Here is a 16708-nt window from a genome sequence, read left to right on the forward strand (position 1 = left end):
CTTACAAAGAGGAAAACGAAGTCTCATGTTTTTGAGCAGCTATATGTATTTTAAAGGAACTTAAGACAGCAACTTGTTGCTAACAAATTTTTTCACTTATATCTTGGTTGATTCTACATTCTATTTCTAGAAATGCTATCTACACAAAAAACCCAACTTGACTGTGCAAAAAATTGTATGCAAGGATGTTCTGCAACCACTTGAATGTCCATCAAGAGAAAAAAGTCAAATGTCTACACTGCATTTGTGAAAATGAATGATGCAATCCTGTCTCCACTGAGTATGGTTATACCCCCCAAAACATAAACTTACATAAATATAAACATTAAAACAAATCTGGCCAGAGCCACACACCAGTTACCAGAGATTGCAAAAGGGAAGGGCAGTAGACCATGAGTGAAGCAGGGTGAGGACGCCCCTACTGCCAACCTGGCACTGGCAAGAGGTTCCCATTCAGCCAAGCAGTGCCCCCGACTGAAGCCAAGGAAAATGCAGAGCTTGATTCAGCATGTTTACAGCTACTCCTCACAACACCCCATAGGGGTTTCCCCATCCACCTCCTTTGCTAAGACACTAGTTCCTGACTAACCAGGACTCCCACACCAGGACTCCCATGTGCCTGGTTCTCACCTGAAAAGGTGTCTTGAGGAATTCCTCTCTCCACCGACCAGAGCTCTTCCTCTTCCTCTAACTGAGATACCACATCTGGCTTGGAAAGCTGATGTTCTGCCCAAGGGAAAAGAGACAGTGCTTGGCGGGTCTGTGTTCCGGAGAAAGTACTTTCCTACTGTAGCAATTCTGTCCCTGTGTTCTCCCCGGTAGAGACGGCTTCTGGTCTAGGGCAGTGTTGCTAACTCCACCCATCCCCTTCGCCAGCTGCTTCCTTTTCTGGATTCTCTTGACTGTAAAAGAGGCAGTGGGACTTGGTTTTGGTCAGTAAAACACTAAGGGAAGTTTGTCAGCTGGGGGCTTATGGCAAGTGTGACAGCTATAGAAAGAACTAGTCAGGGCTGCCCCTGCATTCCTTTCTGCCTTAAACTTGGATGGACATAATGCTTGGCATCAGCCAGGCACATGCTAACCTAAGAATGAAAACTTCACACTAACCATGCAGAGATGGAAGGGAGCAAGGCCTTTGATGATACACCTGAGCTGGTGACACTGACACCACGTTCTGGAATTCTTGTTACAAAAATAGTAAGCATACATCAGCAGTTGGAAACATCCCCGATAGGCCCACCTCCCTGGTATTGAACACCTCTAAGAGGTGGACTAGGTAAAGTTTCAAAAGTTATATGTAATGTTGCCCTTTCCCTCAGGCTCCAGGGCCTTGACCCTTGAACTTGGATCCCTGCAGACTGAGCCAAAGCAGACACACACTTCAAAGGCACCACATTGGGGCTGCAAAGCACAAATCTTTATTGACACAGAGGCCATCCTTACCCACTGAGACCAGGTTCCTGTAGTTCTCCAGCATCACCTCCCTGTACAGGGACTTCTGTTCGAGGTCCAGCTTTCCCCACTCATCTGGGGTAAAACCCAAGGCCACATCTTCAAAGGTCACTGGTTCCTAAAACCCACAGGTGCCTGTTCAGCCAGGGCCTGTTGTCACCCATGCTGACAGGAGGAGGGTGACTGAGCACACGTAGGCATAATTAACAAGGTGACGCGAGCATTCCAGATGTCTCATCACGAGTTCCTGAATTTGTCTGAAACAGCAAACCCAAGCTTGATCCTATCAGGTCACAGCAAGTAGGACAACCCATGTGGTCAGAAAACATTGTTCATTCTCTGAAAACCTTTCCATTTCTTACTAACCTGAGGATTCCAACAGTGGTATCAGGTGTATCCTTTCTCCTACCGAATTCCGTGAGCTAAACCAGCATACTTCAGCCTTTAGCCTCCATCCACTGGCTATTCTGCTACTACTTCCTTCACCTATCAGGGATTCATCCCCATCTCTTCTTCACCCAGTGACTAAGCTTTAACTCCAAAGTATTACTGAAACCTAAGTGAAGCCTGATTCCTGCTTACACCTGCCAATGGCTTTCCCCGCTCCGTTTAAAAGATGTTAGAATCCCCCGCGATTTGTCCTCTATTCTATTTGTTCCCTTGAAAAGCTAAGCAACTTGCTATCCCTCCGTCCACTAGGGTCTCTCCTCCTCCTGCAGTCCCCCTCCCCTTACCTAGATGCTAGGGGGCCTGGGGGCATCTCAGGGAACGCGTGTGCCTGCATCACCCCTCCACCCCCGCTCCCCAATCCAGCGGTAGACTCTGAACCTTTATCAAGAAACCTTTACTCACACGGAACCAATCCGTCGGAAGCCCGGAGGCCATAACTTCCTCTTCCTCAACGAGTCCCGTGGGAGTAGGCAGAGTCCTAAGAAGGTCGAATTTGGGAGGTGGAAGGGGCGTGAGGGTTAGACCAAGGCCCCCGCCCCCTCGACCCAATCAACAGGAAATGACAGGTCTAACTCCAACCTCGGAAAATGCTCTAAAAAGTCGTCTCCACCTGTTCTCGAACACCCAATGGGGCGATTTCCCAGCCTCCTCACCCAGACGGAGTCGGCCCCCTATCCAGCCCGCAAGCGCCCGGATGGGGTCGGCCCGTCTCGCGCCCCTATGGGCCCAGAGTCCGCGACTCTCGCTGCCCTAAAGGCCCTACGGCGGACGGACGGCAGACAAGGCTGGCTCTGGGCTCCTGCGATTGGCGGGGTAGCGGCCGTAAGTAGGCGCTTCCCGCGGAGCGGCCCTGGAACACAGCCTCCGACGGGCGCAGGTTTCGCGCCACACTCACCCTGCGCGCGCGCGCCGCACAATGGCGCCTGTCAGCCCCCGGCGAAGTGCGTCAGTGCGTCCATTTGGACTACAACTCCCAGAGATCCCCGCGGCGCGGCGCACTCCACGTTGCGGGCGGCGGACATCTTGGCGGCCAACTCGGGGCGGTAGGCGAAGCCCGGGTCGCGGAAAGAGCGCCCTTGGCGATCCCGCTGGACAGGAGGAGGCCTTCGAGGGGCAAGTCGGGCCGCTGGTGGGTCCCAGCACCTGCATGGGCGGCGAGGCAGGCTGAGAGGGAGCCTCGCCAAGCCTCGAGGGCTGCAACGCGTGGGACGAATCGGAAATGGGGAAAGGGAAGGCGTGGGAGGGGCAGGGCCAGAAGTTCTGAGGGGCGGGGCGCTTCTCACATCTAACGTAGAGAGAGGAGGGGCGGGCCGGAAGTGCTTTGAGGCAGCGGTAAAGTTGGTCCCTTTAGGCTCAGCAGTCAAGAATTGGGCAGCAGTGCAAAAGACACAGAAGATGCGGGTTCGATCCCTGGTCGGCAAAATCGCCTGGAGCGGGAAATGGCAGCTCACTCCAGTATTCTTGCCTGAAGAATTCCATGGACAGAGGAGTCTGATAGACTTCAGGCCAAAGGTTCCGATACAGCTGAACACAAAGTCCTGCCAAGTTCCGGGGAAGAGGGTACTAAGTGTGTATTCACGTCTAAGGGAGGGGTAAAAGGGGTTGGGACGGTTGGACGTGTTCTGAAGGCGGGACTGAAATCCTCCCGAGGTCCTGGGAGGAAAAGAGGTAAGGGCTTGCCGTGAACTGTGCGTGTTTGAAAGTGTTAGTCGCTGGTCGTGTCCAGCTCTTTGCGACCCCATGGACAGTAGCCCGCCAGGCTCCTCTGTCCATGGGATTTCCCAGGGAAGAATACCGAAGTGGGTTGCCATTCCCTTCTCCAGAGAATCATCCCGACCCAGAGATGGAATCCGGGTAGATTCTTTATGGTTTGAGCCACCAGGGAAATGTGCAGAGCGTGAGGCTAAATGTCCTCCAGGCCCAGGGAGGGGAATGGGGTCAGGACTAACTATCCACCCAAGTTGTGAGGAAAAGGGGCTAGTGCACTCTCAGGCAAGTGGACCCGAGGCAGGGGAGTGGAGGGAGGGTTGTCCACGGGTAAATCAGAGCTGGACGGAAGCAGTGAAAGTAGATTTTGTTCAATAAACTGTTGAAACGTGGGAATGGAGACTCCAGTGTAGAACAGAGCTCAGTTCTGAATACAATAGAGTAAGTGGAGATTTATGGCCTAGGAGTAAGGGGAGAGGTACCAGTGGATAGAAAATTAGGAGGAGACATCCTATCTGGGGGATTCTAGCTGGACAAAGCTAATAGACTTTTAAGGAAGGCAGGCCAGGGTGATGATGTATCACCTGGGAGAGGGAGTAGGGGTGAGGAATTTGATCAGATATCAAGAGTAGGGGAGTCTTCATAAACTGACTTAGGATTGTTGCTCAAATGGGATTCTATGAGGCAGTACACGTATGAGTCTTACTGGGGAGAAGGTTCAGAGTAACTTTGCTAACGTTTGGCTAAGCATAGAATCAGGGAGTTGGTGTGGTGTGGGCTGAACAGGAAGGATCCTCTGTCCTGGGTCCTCATCTGTGAGCCAGGTGCCCATGTCTAGGAAATGGAAGAAGCCTTTCCCTGCCCAGGACCTGGTGTGTGCCCCTCTTCCTTGAGCCCAGTCCACTCTCATCTTTCTTTGGAGTCTAGGACAAAATAGTCTGATGTATTCCTCAAAGTCCAGTATCTGGTGTCCTTCCATCTTCCTGAGGTTCCAGGGCCCAGACTCTGATGTCTTCTCTCCTCCTTGGTGCTTGGGACTCTCCTACTGAGACGCAGGGCCCAGTGCACTCTCTCTCCACTTCCTAGCAGGTTTCAGCAGCCTTATGCCACTTTTTCAGTCATCCTGTCCACTGCATGCTATGCTTGTTCCAGCAGTTGTACATTTCTGTGGCCACTATGGGAATATCCACATGAGGGCTGCACATTGTTCATCTTATTTGTTGCAGTTGAGACAGTGGGTCTGTTGACTTGGGCATATTAGTATTGACTCACTACCCATGCATTTCCTTGAATTTTTCTTGGCTGTTATAGCTAAAACAACTTCCCCGTTCATTTAATAATTCAAGCCTCTTTCTCATATTTTCACTTAAAAAAATGGTGTTCTGTAGCCATGGGTAGTGGGACAAGGCAATTCATTAGCCATATTGTTTTCTTCTGGTTATGATTAGGGATCCTTATAGTGGTTTACTGTCAATCTGATAGAGGCTTTAACATCTTAAGGAAACAGGCCTTCTTGGAGGTTCTTTCAGTTCTTTCTGTTTGTATGCTATAGAGTAAAAACATGACTTTAGGTTAAAAGGTGATCTTAAGTATATTATTTAAGATTGATTCATGAAACACTTTAGTACAACTTTTAATAATAAATTGCATGTTCTTTTTCCCATTTAGCAAATTAAGAATGCTATTTAGTTTGCTGTAACTTGATTAAGTTAAAAACATTTCTGGGGGGTTTTCCTGGTGATTCAGTGGTTAAGAATCTGCCTGCCAATGCAGGGGATACAGGTTTGATCCCTGGTCCGGGAAGATCCCAAGTGCCATGGGGAAACAGCCCACGCGCCACACTGCTGAAGCCTGCTTGCCTAGTGCCTGTGCTCCACAACAACAGAAGACACTGCAATGAGAAGCCAACTCATTGCAACTGGAGAAAGCCTGTGCACAGCAGCAAAGACCCAGTGCAGCCAAAGATAAATAAGTAAATAAACACATTTTTGGATGAATGTTAACTGTTATGTACGTAAAATGTCAAAAATGTCCTAGATGTCCGTTAGCAGACGAATGGATAAGAAAGCTGTGGTACATATACGCAATCGAATATTACTCAGCTATTAAAAAGAATGCATTTGAATCAGTTCTAATGAGGTGGATGAAACCGGAGGCTGTTATACAGAGTGAAGTAAGTCAGAAAGAAAAACACCAATACAGTATATTAATGCATACATATGGAATTTAGAAAGATAATAACGATGATCCTATATGTGAGACAGTGAAAGAGACACAGATGTAAAGAACAAACTTTCAGACTCTGTGGGAGAAGGCGAGGGTGGAATGATTTGAGAGAATAGCATTGAAACGTGTATATTACCATATGTGAAATAGATTGCCAATCCAGGTTCGATGCATGAGACGGGGTGCTCAGGGCTGTGCACTGGGATGACCCTGAGGGATGGGGTGGGGAGGGAGGTGGGAGGGGGGTACAGGATGGGGGACATATGTATACACATGGCTGATTCATGTCAGTGTATGGCAAAAACCACCACAATATTGTAAAGTAATTAGCCTCCAATTAAATAAAATTTTTAAAAATTTTATGCATCCTGTTTGCATACAGGGCCCTAATCCCTTGTTCAAAACCTTCAGGGCCAGAAGTATTTTGGAATTCATAAGCATTTGGATTTCAGCAGTATAGGAAGGTAAACACACCACACCACATGTGGCATCCCCAGCAGGTCTGGGGCAGCATCTGGGTGTAGCAAAATACACGGATACGGTGTATCCGTAGCAAAACACATAAGGGATCACGCTAAATTGGAAAAAAGCAGTGTGTAAATAGCTGTGTTGTGCTTAGTCACTTCAGTTGTGTTTGACTGTTTGCAACCCTATAGACTGTAACCCACCAGGCTCCTCTGTCCATGGGGTTCTCCATGCAAGAATACTGGAGAGAAGTTGCCGGTTCCTCCAGGGGATCGTCCCAACCCAGGGATCAAACCTGTGTCTCCTGCATTGCAGGCAGATTCTTTACCCACTGAGCCACCTGGGAAGCCCTACACAGCCTTGTTATTTCAGCTAAATTTTGCAGATGCATAATAGGGGAAGAAACTTTCTTCATTAGAAAAGGTTTTAAAATTGCAGAAAAAGCATTGTGGTTCATTTATGAAAATGCCTAGATTAGCAATAATAGTTTCATTCAATTGCAGTGTTTAATTTGCACTTCATTTCTCTTTGTATACTCTATATAGTTTAATAAGCATGTTTATTGAGATACTGAATTGTTGAAATAGATTAGTATTCTTTCATATGCTTTTAAAATCAACAGTGCACTATTGGCTGAATAAGAGATATAAAACTATATATTGACCAAATCACTATAGCAGCTGGTGGCATTCAGTCCACTCAACAACGGACCTGTGGTTTGGTCTCCACTCATCATTATTGTCTTATTTCATCACACAGAGCATCTCAGAGTGTTTCATGTGAAGGGGAACATGTGTTTAAAACTCATTTAAAAAAAGAAAAGAAAGATGTACGGTTTTGTCTTTAAAACATGAGCCTCTAGGACACTTCTCAGAGCTCCTCAGAGCTTGAGAACTTCAGCTTGGAGAAGCAGGAATAAATCAATCAGCACATTAACTATAAATTATTAGTATCATAACTGGTTCCCCAAACAGGCTTTGGGGTCGTGACTACTACACATTTGTTCTATGCCTGTTCTCCCCAAGATAAAGAGTGAGTTCAAAATCAAGATAATCCAGACTGGGTGTAGCACATGGAGGAAAGGTGAAGAATCAGAGCTCTGAGCAGAGACAGACCACATGCAACTTCCAGAAGTGATCTGTTTCAAAGAGGAGTGTGGGAAGTCCACAGAAACTGGGCAAACCAGTAAGTCAGGTTTGGAATCCCTTTCATAGCTTTGTACCCTGTATCCTATAGGGTGTGTTTGGCTGTAAATAACTGAAAATTCAGCGATCATAAGCACCGGTTCCTCAAAAATGAACGTCCTGGGACTGGTTAAGCTGCCAGTGTCACCCAGGACCAGACTTTTACTTTCCCTGTTGCTCTCATCAGTGGAGCAGTGTGTCACCCTTCTTCCTGGCCACTGGAGGGTAGACAGAGAATAAGCCAGCAACCTGCTTACCGCTAGTCCTTTAGTTATTCAGTTCCTCAGTCATGTCCAACTCTTGCAACCCCATGGACTGCAGCACACCAGGCTCCTCTGTCCATCACCAACTCTCAGAGCTTGCTCAAACTCAGGTCCATCAAGTCGGTGATGCCATCCACCATCTCATCCTCTGTCTTCCCCTTTTCATCCTGCCTTCAATCTTTCCCAGCATCAGAGTCTTTTCCGATGAATCAGTTCTTCGAATTAGGTGGCCAAAGTATTGGAACTTCAGCATCAGTCCTGCCAATGAATATTCAGGGTTGATTTCCTTCAAGATTGACTGGTTTGATCTTGCAGTCCAAGGGACTCTTCAAGAGTCTTCTTCAGCACCACAGTTTGAAATCGTCAGTTCTTCAGCACTCAGTCTTTATGGTTCTGAATATCACCCATTTCCACGTTTCTCTTTGCCTCAAGAAATCGACCTTTTCCTCTCCAATGAAAACTGACCTTTCTTCATTCTCTTGTCTGTTCACTCTTCTGTTCAATAACCATAGATTGATGTACACATCCAAAATAGAAGACGACACCTTAAGATTTCTGGGTGTTGTTATTACCACAAGTAAGATAGGAAACAGAACTAAGAGATGTAACTACTGGAAAAGAAAATATAAAAATGCTTTTACAAATAGGTAACAATAGAATACTTGGGCTTCCCACATAACACTGGTAAAGAATCTGCCAGCCAGTGTAGGAGATGCAGAAGGCTTGGGTTTGATCCCTGGGTCAGGAAGATCCCCCTGGAGGAGGAAATGGCAAAAATTCCAGTATTCATGGCCAAATTCCAGGCCAAGAGGAGCCCAGCAGGCTACAGTCCAAGGGGCTGCAAAGAGTCGGACACAACTGAGCATCTGAGCACAACATTATCGTATGTACAAAATCCAGTTGGAAATTAAAAAAAACAAGATTGCAGTAAGTGAGGCAGTAAGAAAGATATGTGAATCAACACACATGTAACATACAAAATCTTTACAAACAAATATATTGAAAAGGAGATTCACAGATGAAGCATAAAGACAAATGTCTGGGATTAATTTGTTGGGAAATGCAAGGAATCTACAGGAAGATATGTTTCTGGAAAGAATTACAAGTAAAATTGTATAAAGGAAGGCGAATATCATGCTCCAGGTTGGGAAGGCCAACTATAAATTGCAGACCATCACTGGGCTCAATACAAGAGCAAGTGGGATTACAGGACCACAGTGGGCTCTCTGGGTGCCTGGCCCTTGGACTTGGCTCTGTGCTTGCTTCCTCTTGAAAATGTGATGGAACTCACCACCATCCTCACTGGGAAACTACTTGGACTCATTTTCTTTAAGAAATGCCCCCAGAAAGTACAAGTGCCAAAAAATTCTTTTCCTTTCTTGTAAATTTAGACTTCAAAGCCATCAACAGCATGCAGTAACAATCATATAACTTTTCTCCTGTGTGTGGTGGTGGCTGCAGGGGTTTCAACTTGTTCAGCAAGTTGGCACTTTTTTTTTTTTTTTTTACTTGAAGTGTGTGGCTTTTTTCAAGCACTTTTTTTTTTTTCCATCCAGAGAGGACTCCTGTAACCCACTATGAAGACTCAGGGGGATACTACGTGTGTAATTTGACGAATCCACCATATGCCCTTGGTCCCGTGTATTATCACGTCGTATCCCTGGAGTCTGCAGCGTCTATCTGTGTCCTCTGTAGCCCTTTGGCAGTGCCTCTGAGGCCACAGCTGAGGTAGCTTGGCCCATCTTGCTGACCACGGTGAGTGTCTGCTCCTTGTAGTGTGTCCAGCTCCTGAGAAAGGACTCTGAGTCAGGTAGGCAAGGGTCAGCCTGAGCCTATACAACCTGATTACCTGGGATGACTTCTAGGAGTCCCGATGGGGCTTCCCAGGTGGCGCTAGTGGCAGAGAATCCACTTGCCAGTGCAGGAGATGTAAGAGATACGGGTTCGATCCCTGGGTCGGGAAGATGCCCTGGCATAGGAAATGGCAACTCATTCTTGCCTGGGAAATTCCCTGGACAGATGAGCCTGGTGGGCTAGTCCATGGGGCTGCAATGGGTTGGACATGACTGAACACAGCAGCAGGGCTCCCTAAATTGGTTCTGCATGACTAAATGAGATTGGAGAGCAGAAGTTTGCTGGGAACAAGAAACGGTTATTGTGCAAGATGGGTTTTTTTTTTTTTTTTTTTTTGGCCACAAGTCACAGAATCTGCCAGCATACATTATCTTATATCGCATGCAGCCCAGAGGTGAGAGCTTCCGGGGTGGTTGCAGGCACTCTTCATCTGCTCATTGCTCCTCAGTCTTGGTTTTTTCCCCAGGTTCCTGTCCTCATGGTCTCAAGGTGGTTGTTTCATGCATCACTTGAAGCCATACAACATTTGGCTGAAGATATTGGCACCAGGGAGTGTTTGTTTCCTTTGACACTGTAACAAATTGCCACAAATTTTGTGGCTTGAAACAGCAAAAATGTATCATCCCACAGCTGTGAAGATCAGAAGGGAAAATATATCTTTCCGGGCAAAATAAACATGTTGGCAGTTCTGCCTTCTTTCCAGTCTCTAGGGGAGAACCAGCTTCTTCGCCTTTTACAGCTTCTAGAGACTTCCTGCCAGTGGTGTAGCATCTACAAGTCTCTCTCTGACTCTGACCTCGGCTTCATCATCACATTGCCTCCACTGACTCTGATTCTCCTGCTTCTTTTCTTTCTTTCTTTTGAAGATAATTGGAGGGGTCTTTCTTTTTTTGTTTTGCTGCGTTGGGTCTTAGTTGCCACATGTGGGATCTTCCTTCCATCATTCAGGAGCTTTCACTGCAGCGTACAGATTCTCAACTGTGGCATGCAGGCACAGGAGCACGCGGCTTCAGAAGCTGTGATTTGTGGGCTTCTTTGCTCCGAGGCTCCCCAACCAAGAATGAAACCTGCGTTCCCTGCATTGACAGGTAGATTCTTAACCTCTAGACCACCAGGGAAGCCCCTCTCCTGCTGCTTCTTAAACAAGGACAACTGCAATTACATCGGCCCCAAGATAATCTCATCTCAAGGCCATAAACCTTAATTGTGCCTGCAAAGCGCTCTTTGCCCTGTAATGTAACAGTCACTGGCTCCAGCTATTAGGATGCAAGCAGCTTTGAGGAGCTATTACCTGCTGACCACAAGGAAGGAATTCATTCTCTTCTCGAGCCCTCTTTCCATAGACTTTCTCAGGCTCTGCTGGCTAGGGTTGACACACGTATCCATGTCCTACCTCTGACAAAAGCTGGAAAAGGGTGGCTCACGTGTTGGCATCTGGAACTGACCTCTCCTCGGCGACTGGCACAAAAGTCAGCTTGGAGGAAGCTCATCTGCCCCAGAAGCCTTTCCTCGAGTTGGGTTGTAGGGCTGCATGCCCCCGGAGAGCCGCTGGTGCTGGAAAATGCCAGACTTGGTAGTAGCAGAGATCTGGACCACATCTTGTCCATTGTAAATAATGCTGCAGTGAACATAGGGGTGCATGTGTCTTTTCAAATTAGTGTTTTTACTTCCAGGAATAGACTTGCTGGATCATATGGTATTTTGATTTATTTTTTGTACATGCCAAGTGGCTTATGGGATATTAGTTTCCCAACCAGGGATTGAACCCGGGCCATGGCAGTGAAAGCACTGAATCCTAACCAGTGGACCACCAGGAAATTCCCTGATTTAATTTTTTGAGGCACCTCCATACTGTTTTCCACAGTGCCTGCACTGATTTATGTTCCCAGCCACGGTGGATGCGTGTTCCCTTTTCTCCACGTCTTTGCCAACACTTATTTTGTTGTCTTTCTGATAACAGTCATTCTTACAAGTGTAAGATGACATCTTGTGGCTCTGATTTGCACTTCCCTGGTGATTCATGATGCTGAATGTCTTTTCAGGTGCCTGTTGACCATCTGTTTGTCTTTGGATAAATGTCTTCAAATCCTCTGCCCTTTTTAGTTTGTTTTTTCCTTTTCAAAATTTTATTTATTTACTTGTTTGTTTTTGGCTCACTGGGTCTTCTCTGGAGCACAAGGGCTTCTCTCTCCTGGGGCCTGAGGGCTGCAGAGCATGGGTATGTCTGTTCAGTCCTGCCTGGACACTGGCTGTGCCCCTGGAAACATGAAGATGCAACAGACAACTCTTTATGATTCCTCTCTTAAACTTAGTAGTAGAATGCCGTCTGTGAAATATTCATGAGTTAATATAAAACTCTAACTTGTCTGATGTAACAGGACTATGCAAGAAAGAAATGGATGCCATATTTTTCAGCTCTCTTCTGTGATTAGTAATACAATTGTACATATATTAATCCCTGTGATACTAAAAGATCAATGATCTCCACATGACAGTTCAATTTGATGGTTCTCTGGATTTTATATGATATAAAAAATAGAGTGTTGTCACTGATAATATTTACATTTTATTATCTATAGCATCTTTTCTATGAGACTTTGTTCTTGAGGCCTAGACCCTTAGTTCAGTTCAGTCGCTCAGTCGTGTCCGACTCTGTGACCCCATGAATCGCAGCACACCAGACCTCCCTGTCCATCACCAACTCCTGGAGTTTACTCAAACTCATGCCCATCTAGTCCAGGCCTAAGTCCCATTAAATGATGTTTCTGTGGCAAATCAAGGGCATATATGGAGCATAACTGCTCATACTTCATCATCTGTGACAGTGGGGAGCTACAAGTGCACAGTCATATTACATTCAGGACTCCCCTGGTGGCTCAGTGGTAAAGAATCCACCTGCTAATGCAGGAGACTCGGGTTTGATCCCTGGATCAGGAAGATCCCCTGGAGGAGAAAATGGCAACCTGCTCCAGTATTTTTGCCTGGAGAATCAAATGGACAGAGGAGCCTGGCTACAATCCATGGGGTCACAAAGAGTAGAACATGACTTAGTGATTAAACAACAACAGCAACCTATTTGTGGGTCAAAAATAACTTGTGGATTCTGCCTCCTTTTTGGTTTCTTTATGATGTCACATCGAATTAAATTCCAACCAACAGCTTTTCCATATTGATTATGTTCAGTGAGTTTCTCTAATCTCTATGAGTTTCTTGGTGTCAAATAATGTGAAAGCCATAATTGGAAGTCTGCCAGCCTTGCCTATGTTCTTTCTGTTCTCCAGTATGAGTCCTCTTGTGTTGGATAAAGTGAGAACACCTCCCGAAGGCTCTTCTACACTGTGTACTTGTGTAGGGTTTTCCCAGTATGAGTCCTCTGATGTATTATCATAGTGTTGAGCTATGTTTAAAGCCTTTCCCACAATGCATATATCCATAGGTTTCTCTCCAGGATGTGTGCTGTGATGTTGAGTAAAGGAGAAAAGCATGAAACTTTTTCTTTGATGAGTATGTTGTAGGGTTTCTTTCCAGATCCTTGTAGCATAAAGCAGTCACTCCTTGAAAATAATTTCTTGAATTCATTGGAAATATGAAATGTTTCATAACTTCTCTCATACACAGTAACGGATAGTTTGTGCCTGTATATTTATAGGATTTTTCTCCTGTATAAGTTCTAAAATGTACTGAAAGGCCATCTTTCTCCTACACACACATATTTGTAAGATGTGTCTCCTGAGAGAATTTGTTCATGGTTTTAAGGGCTGAGCTCTATTCATATGTCTGTAGTCTGGATATATTTGTATGATCCCTCTTGAGTATGACTTCTCTGATGTCATTGAATAGAGGAAGAAGGAAGGACAATCCTAATTAGCTGTTCCCCCAAATGTACTATTCTTGCTCCCTTTGTCTTGAAACAGTTTCTCACGGGCTGTGTGTTCCACCTCTGTCTCCTGGTTCTTCTGCAGCTGCTTTAAGTGAGTCTCGTGCCTAGTCTCTGCCAAATGTGGAGGGATGTAGTTCATTCTTTATGAATCTTTCTGTTTTCAGGACAGCACATGATTCTAGGAGAAATGCTCTGCTTTCTGGTTAACTCTGCTTTTGAATCCGATTTCCTGACCTGGAAAAAAAATGTAAGTGCTCAGTCATGTCTGACTCTTTGCGACCCCATGGACTGTAGCCCACGAGGCTCCTCTGTCTATGGGATTTCCCAGGCAAGAATACTGGAGTGGGTTGCCGCTTCCTCCTCCAGGGGATCTTCCTGACCCAGGGATTGAACCCACGTCTCTTGTGTGTCTCCTGCATTGGCAGGTGGATTCTTTACCACTGCACCACCCATATACAAATATGGACATTTATGTATAAAGAAAACTGAGTGCCAGGATCGGGATGGGGAATACGTGTAAATCTATGGCTGATTCATATCAATGTATGACAAAACCCACTGAAAAATAAATAAATAAAGAAAAAAAAAACAAAAACTGAGTGCCAAAGAATTGATGCTTTTGAACTATAGTGTTGGAGAAGACCCTTGAGAGTCCCTTTGACTGCAAGGAGATCAAACCAGTCTATCCTAAAGGAAATCAGATCAAACAGTCTATCCTAAAGGATGCTGAAACTGAAACTCCAATACTTTGGCCACCTGATGTGAAGAACTGACTCATTGGAAAAGACCTTGATGCGGGGAAAGATTGAAGGCAGGAGGAGAAGGGGACGACAGAGGATGAGATGGTTGGATGGCATTACCAACTCGGTGGACATGAGTTTGAGTAAGCTCTGGGAGTTGGTGATGAACAGGGAAGCTTGGCGTGCTGCAGTCCATGGGGTCACAAAGAGTCAGACATGACTGAGTGATTGAACTGAACTGAACTGATGTATTTCACTCACACACACATATACACACACATATATGTCACATATATATGCCTCCCTCCCACCTGCACAGGGAGGCTTTGCAAGTCACTAGCAACACGTCAGGACATGTAATCCTTCTTCAGGAAAGGCAGTGAAAATTTGGGACCAACAATTCAACTGACTAGTTTTCAGCCAATGAATATTCATTAAGTACCTAGTATGTGCCAGGTAGAATAAAGACTTAGAAGAAGGAATGAGCTGAGCATGTATCTGGTGGAAACATACTCCAGGCAAGGGGGAACAGCATGTGCAAAGGGCCTGAGGTGGAAGCGTATTGTGCATGTGAGCTCCAGGGAGAGGACTGGTGTGGCTGGTGCTGAGGCAGAGAGAAAGGTGTGGATGATAAGCTCAGAAAGGCAACTGAGCTGACCTGGCCACCTCTCAGGCTTCAGTATGGACTTTCCCCCCTGAGGGAGCTGGCAGCCTTTGAAACTTTTGAGCAAAAGAGGCAGGTGGCAGGAGAACTCTCTGGCTGCTATGGGGAAATTGAGTTGGGGACAAGGACAGAAGCAGGGAGGCTGATGACAGGATCACTGTAAGAGATGCTGGCTATCAAGCAGGCAGAGATGGCTGCATTCTGGGTAGGGGTCAGCATGATGCTGGCAGGACCCGCTGTCCAGTCACAGGTAGGATATGAGTTAGGGGAATCCAGGCACCAGTGAAGACTTGGCCTGCACCAGGCAAAGAGTGGAAATGCTAGGAACCCAGACAGGAAGCACTGTGAGAGGAGCTGGAGTTGAGGGCAGCACTGGCGTTTGGTTTGGCACCAAATTTATGGTTACCAAAGGGGGAAGAGAGGGAGGCAGGGATGAATTAGGAATATGGGATTAGCAGATACAAGCTGCAATGTATAAAATAGATAAGCAACAAGGATCTACTGTATAGCACAGGGAACTATAGTCAGTATCTTGCAATAACCTATTGGAAGGAATCTGAAAAAAATAACTGAATCACTTTGCTGTTCACCTGAAACTAAGGGCGTCCCAGATGAAGCCAGCGGTAAAGAACCCGCCTGCCAATGCAGGAGACCCGGAAGCCTAGCCAGTGGGCACTCTGCATCCCCCTTCTGATGTCTCCGTCAGAAGCTTTCTCTGTCCTTCATGGTAATAAAACTTCTGCCACACGAAGTTCTGAGGGTCTGAAGCCTGGTCCCTGGTCCCGAGGCTAAATCTTTATCTTCGGATATCAAGAATCCAGTATCATTCACCGTAAACTATCATCTTGATCCCTGAGTCACTAAGATGCCCTGGAGGAGGGCATGGTGACCCACTCCAGTATTCTTGCCCATAAAATTCCATGGACAGAGGAGCTTGGCAGGCTACAGACCATGGGGTCGCAGAGTGGGACACAAATGAAGAGACTCAGCAGGCACGCACACCTGAAACTAAGGCAATATTGTAAATAAACTGTATTTCAATTTAAAAAAAACCTACAATCACCAATATGAAAGCAAAAAGGTATAAATATTGGGCGAGATTCTTTGAGAATTGTTTCCTTAACCTTGACTTGGGCTGTGTAGGGATTGAGCCTGGTATCCTAGGCCTCCCAGACATGTCCTGGCTGGGCTTACTCTGAGGGTCACCCCCCACCACATTCATGCTGGAAGTATGGCCATTTATTATTTTTTGTTTATACACGAATGATTTCTTTTTGGATTGTTTTATACACACACACAAAACTAATACCTTTTCAAAGCATACTTTCTAACTGCTTGTTATATTATTTTTATATACTGCTTTTTCCACAACACATATATTCATTCTCATTCCTAATCCATCAAAAAATCCTTAACTGTCACATCAAATCCAAAAATGTGTAGCTTCTGTTTAGATTTCTAAGTAAATAACTGTACTGCTAATTGATACTGAGTTGCCCTTATGTGAATTTGAACATATTTTTCTTAAAAACAACAAACAAGGGATGGCATAGAATTATTTCGGCAATCTATGCAGTACATAAAAATAAGGCTGCACAATAATGATGTCCTCGGATGAAAGCCGTAGGCGAAAATAAATATCGGCGAACCCACACTGATCGCCATAAATAACTGAATTAGTAGATGCAGCGAAAGGACATCTCTGCCCCAATGCACTTCTCTGAAGCCCCGGGCTGGAGGCGAAGGCTGGGCGCAGGGCGGGCAGCGGGAGCCCGGAACCCTCCGGCCGACCCCAGCCCAGGGAGCGGGGACCGGACACCTGC

The 16708-nt window shown here is 46.0% G+C and overlaps 1 protein-coding gene and 1 long non-coding RNA gene across 3 annotated transcripts in view; one reads left to right on the forward strand and one right to left on the reverse strand.

The window, feature by feature from the left end:
• LOC122420497 overlaps positions 1-16708 on the reverse strand; it is a 67796-nt gene that overhangs the window by 20356 nt on the left and 30732 nt on the right. The window contains exons 10-13 of the mRNA XM_043435627.1: positions 2798-3187; positions 2305-2380; positions 1444-1570; positions 631-726 (exon numbers count right to left, since the gene is read on the reverse strand). Coding sequence (XP_043291562.1) covers positions 631-726; positions 1444-1570; positions 2305-2380; positions 2798-3187 — 689 coding nt within the window. The remainder of the gene's footprint in view (positions 1-630; positions 727-1443; positions 1571-2304; positions 2381-2797; positions 3188-16708) is intronic.
• On the forward strand, positions 3455-10701 carry LOC122420702. Of its 2 annotated transcripts, XR_006263345.1 has the most exons (4): positions 3512-3570; positions 5383-5581; positions 9304-9502; positions 10068-10701. It is a non-coding gene; the product is annotated as an uncharacterized LOC122420702 (long non-coding RNA). The 2 variants fall into 2 exon arrangements; XR_006263346.1 differs by lacking the exon at positions 5383-5581 and having other exon boundaries at positions 3455-3570.

Source organism: Cervus canadensis, chromosome 18 (genome assembly GCF_019320065.1).
Source record: "Cervus canadensis isolate Bull #8, Minnesota chromosome 18, ASM1932006v1, whole genome shotgun sequence".
In the NCBI taxonomy this organism is placed as follows: domain Eukaryota; kingdom Metazoa; phylum Chordata; class Mammalia; order Artiodactyla; family Cervidae; genus Cervus; species Cervus canadensis.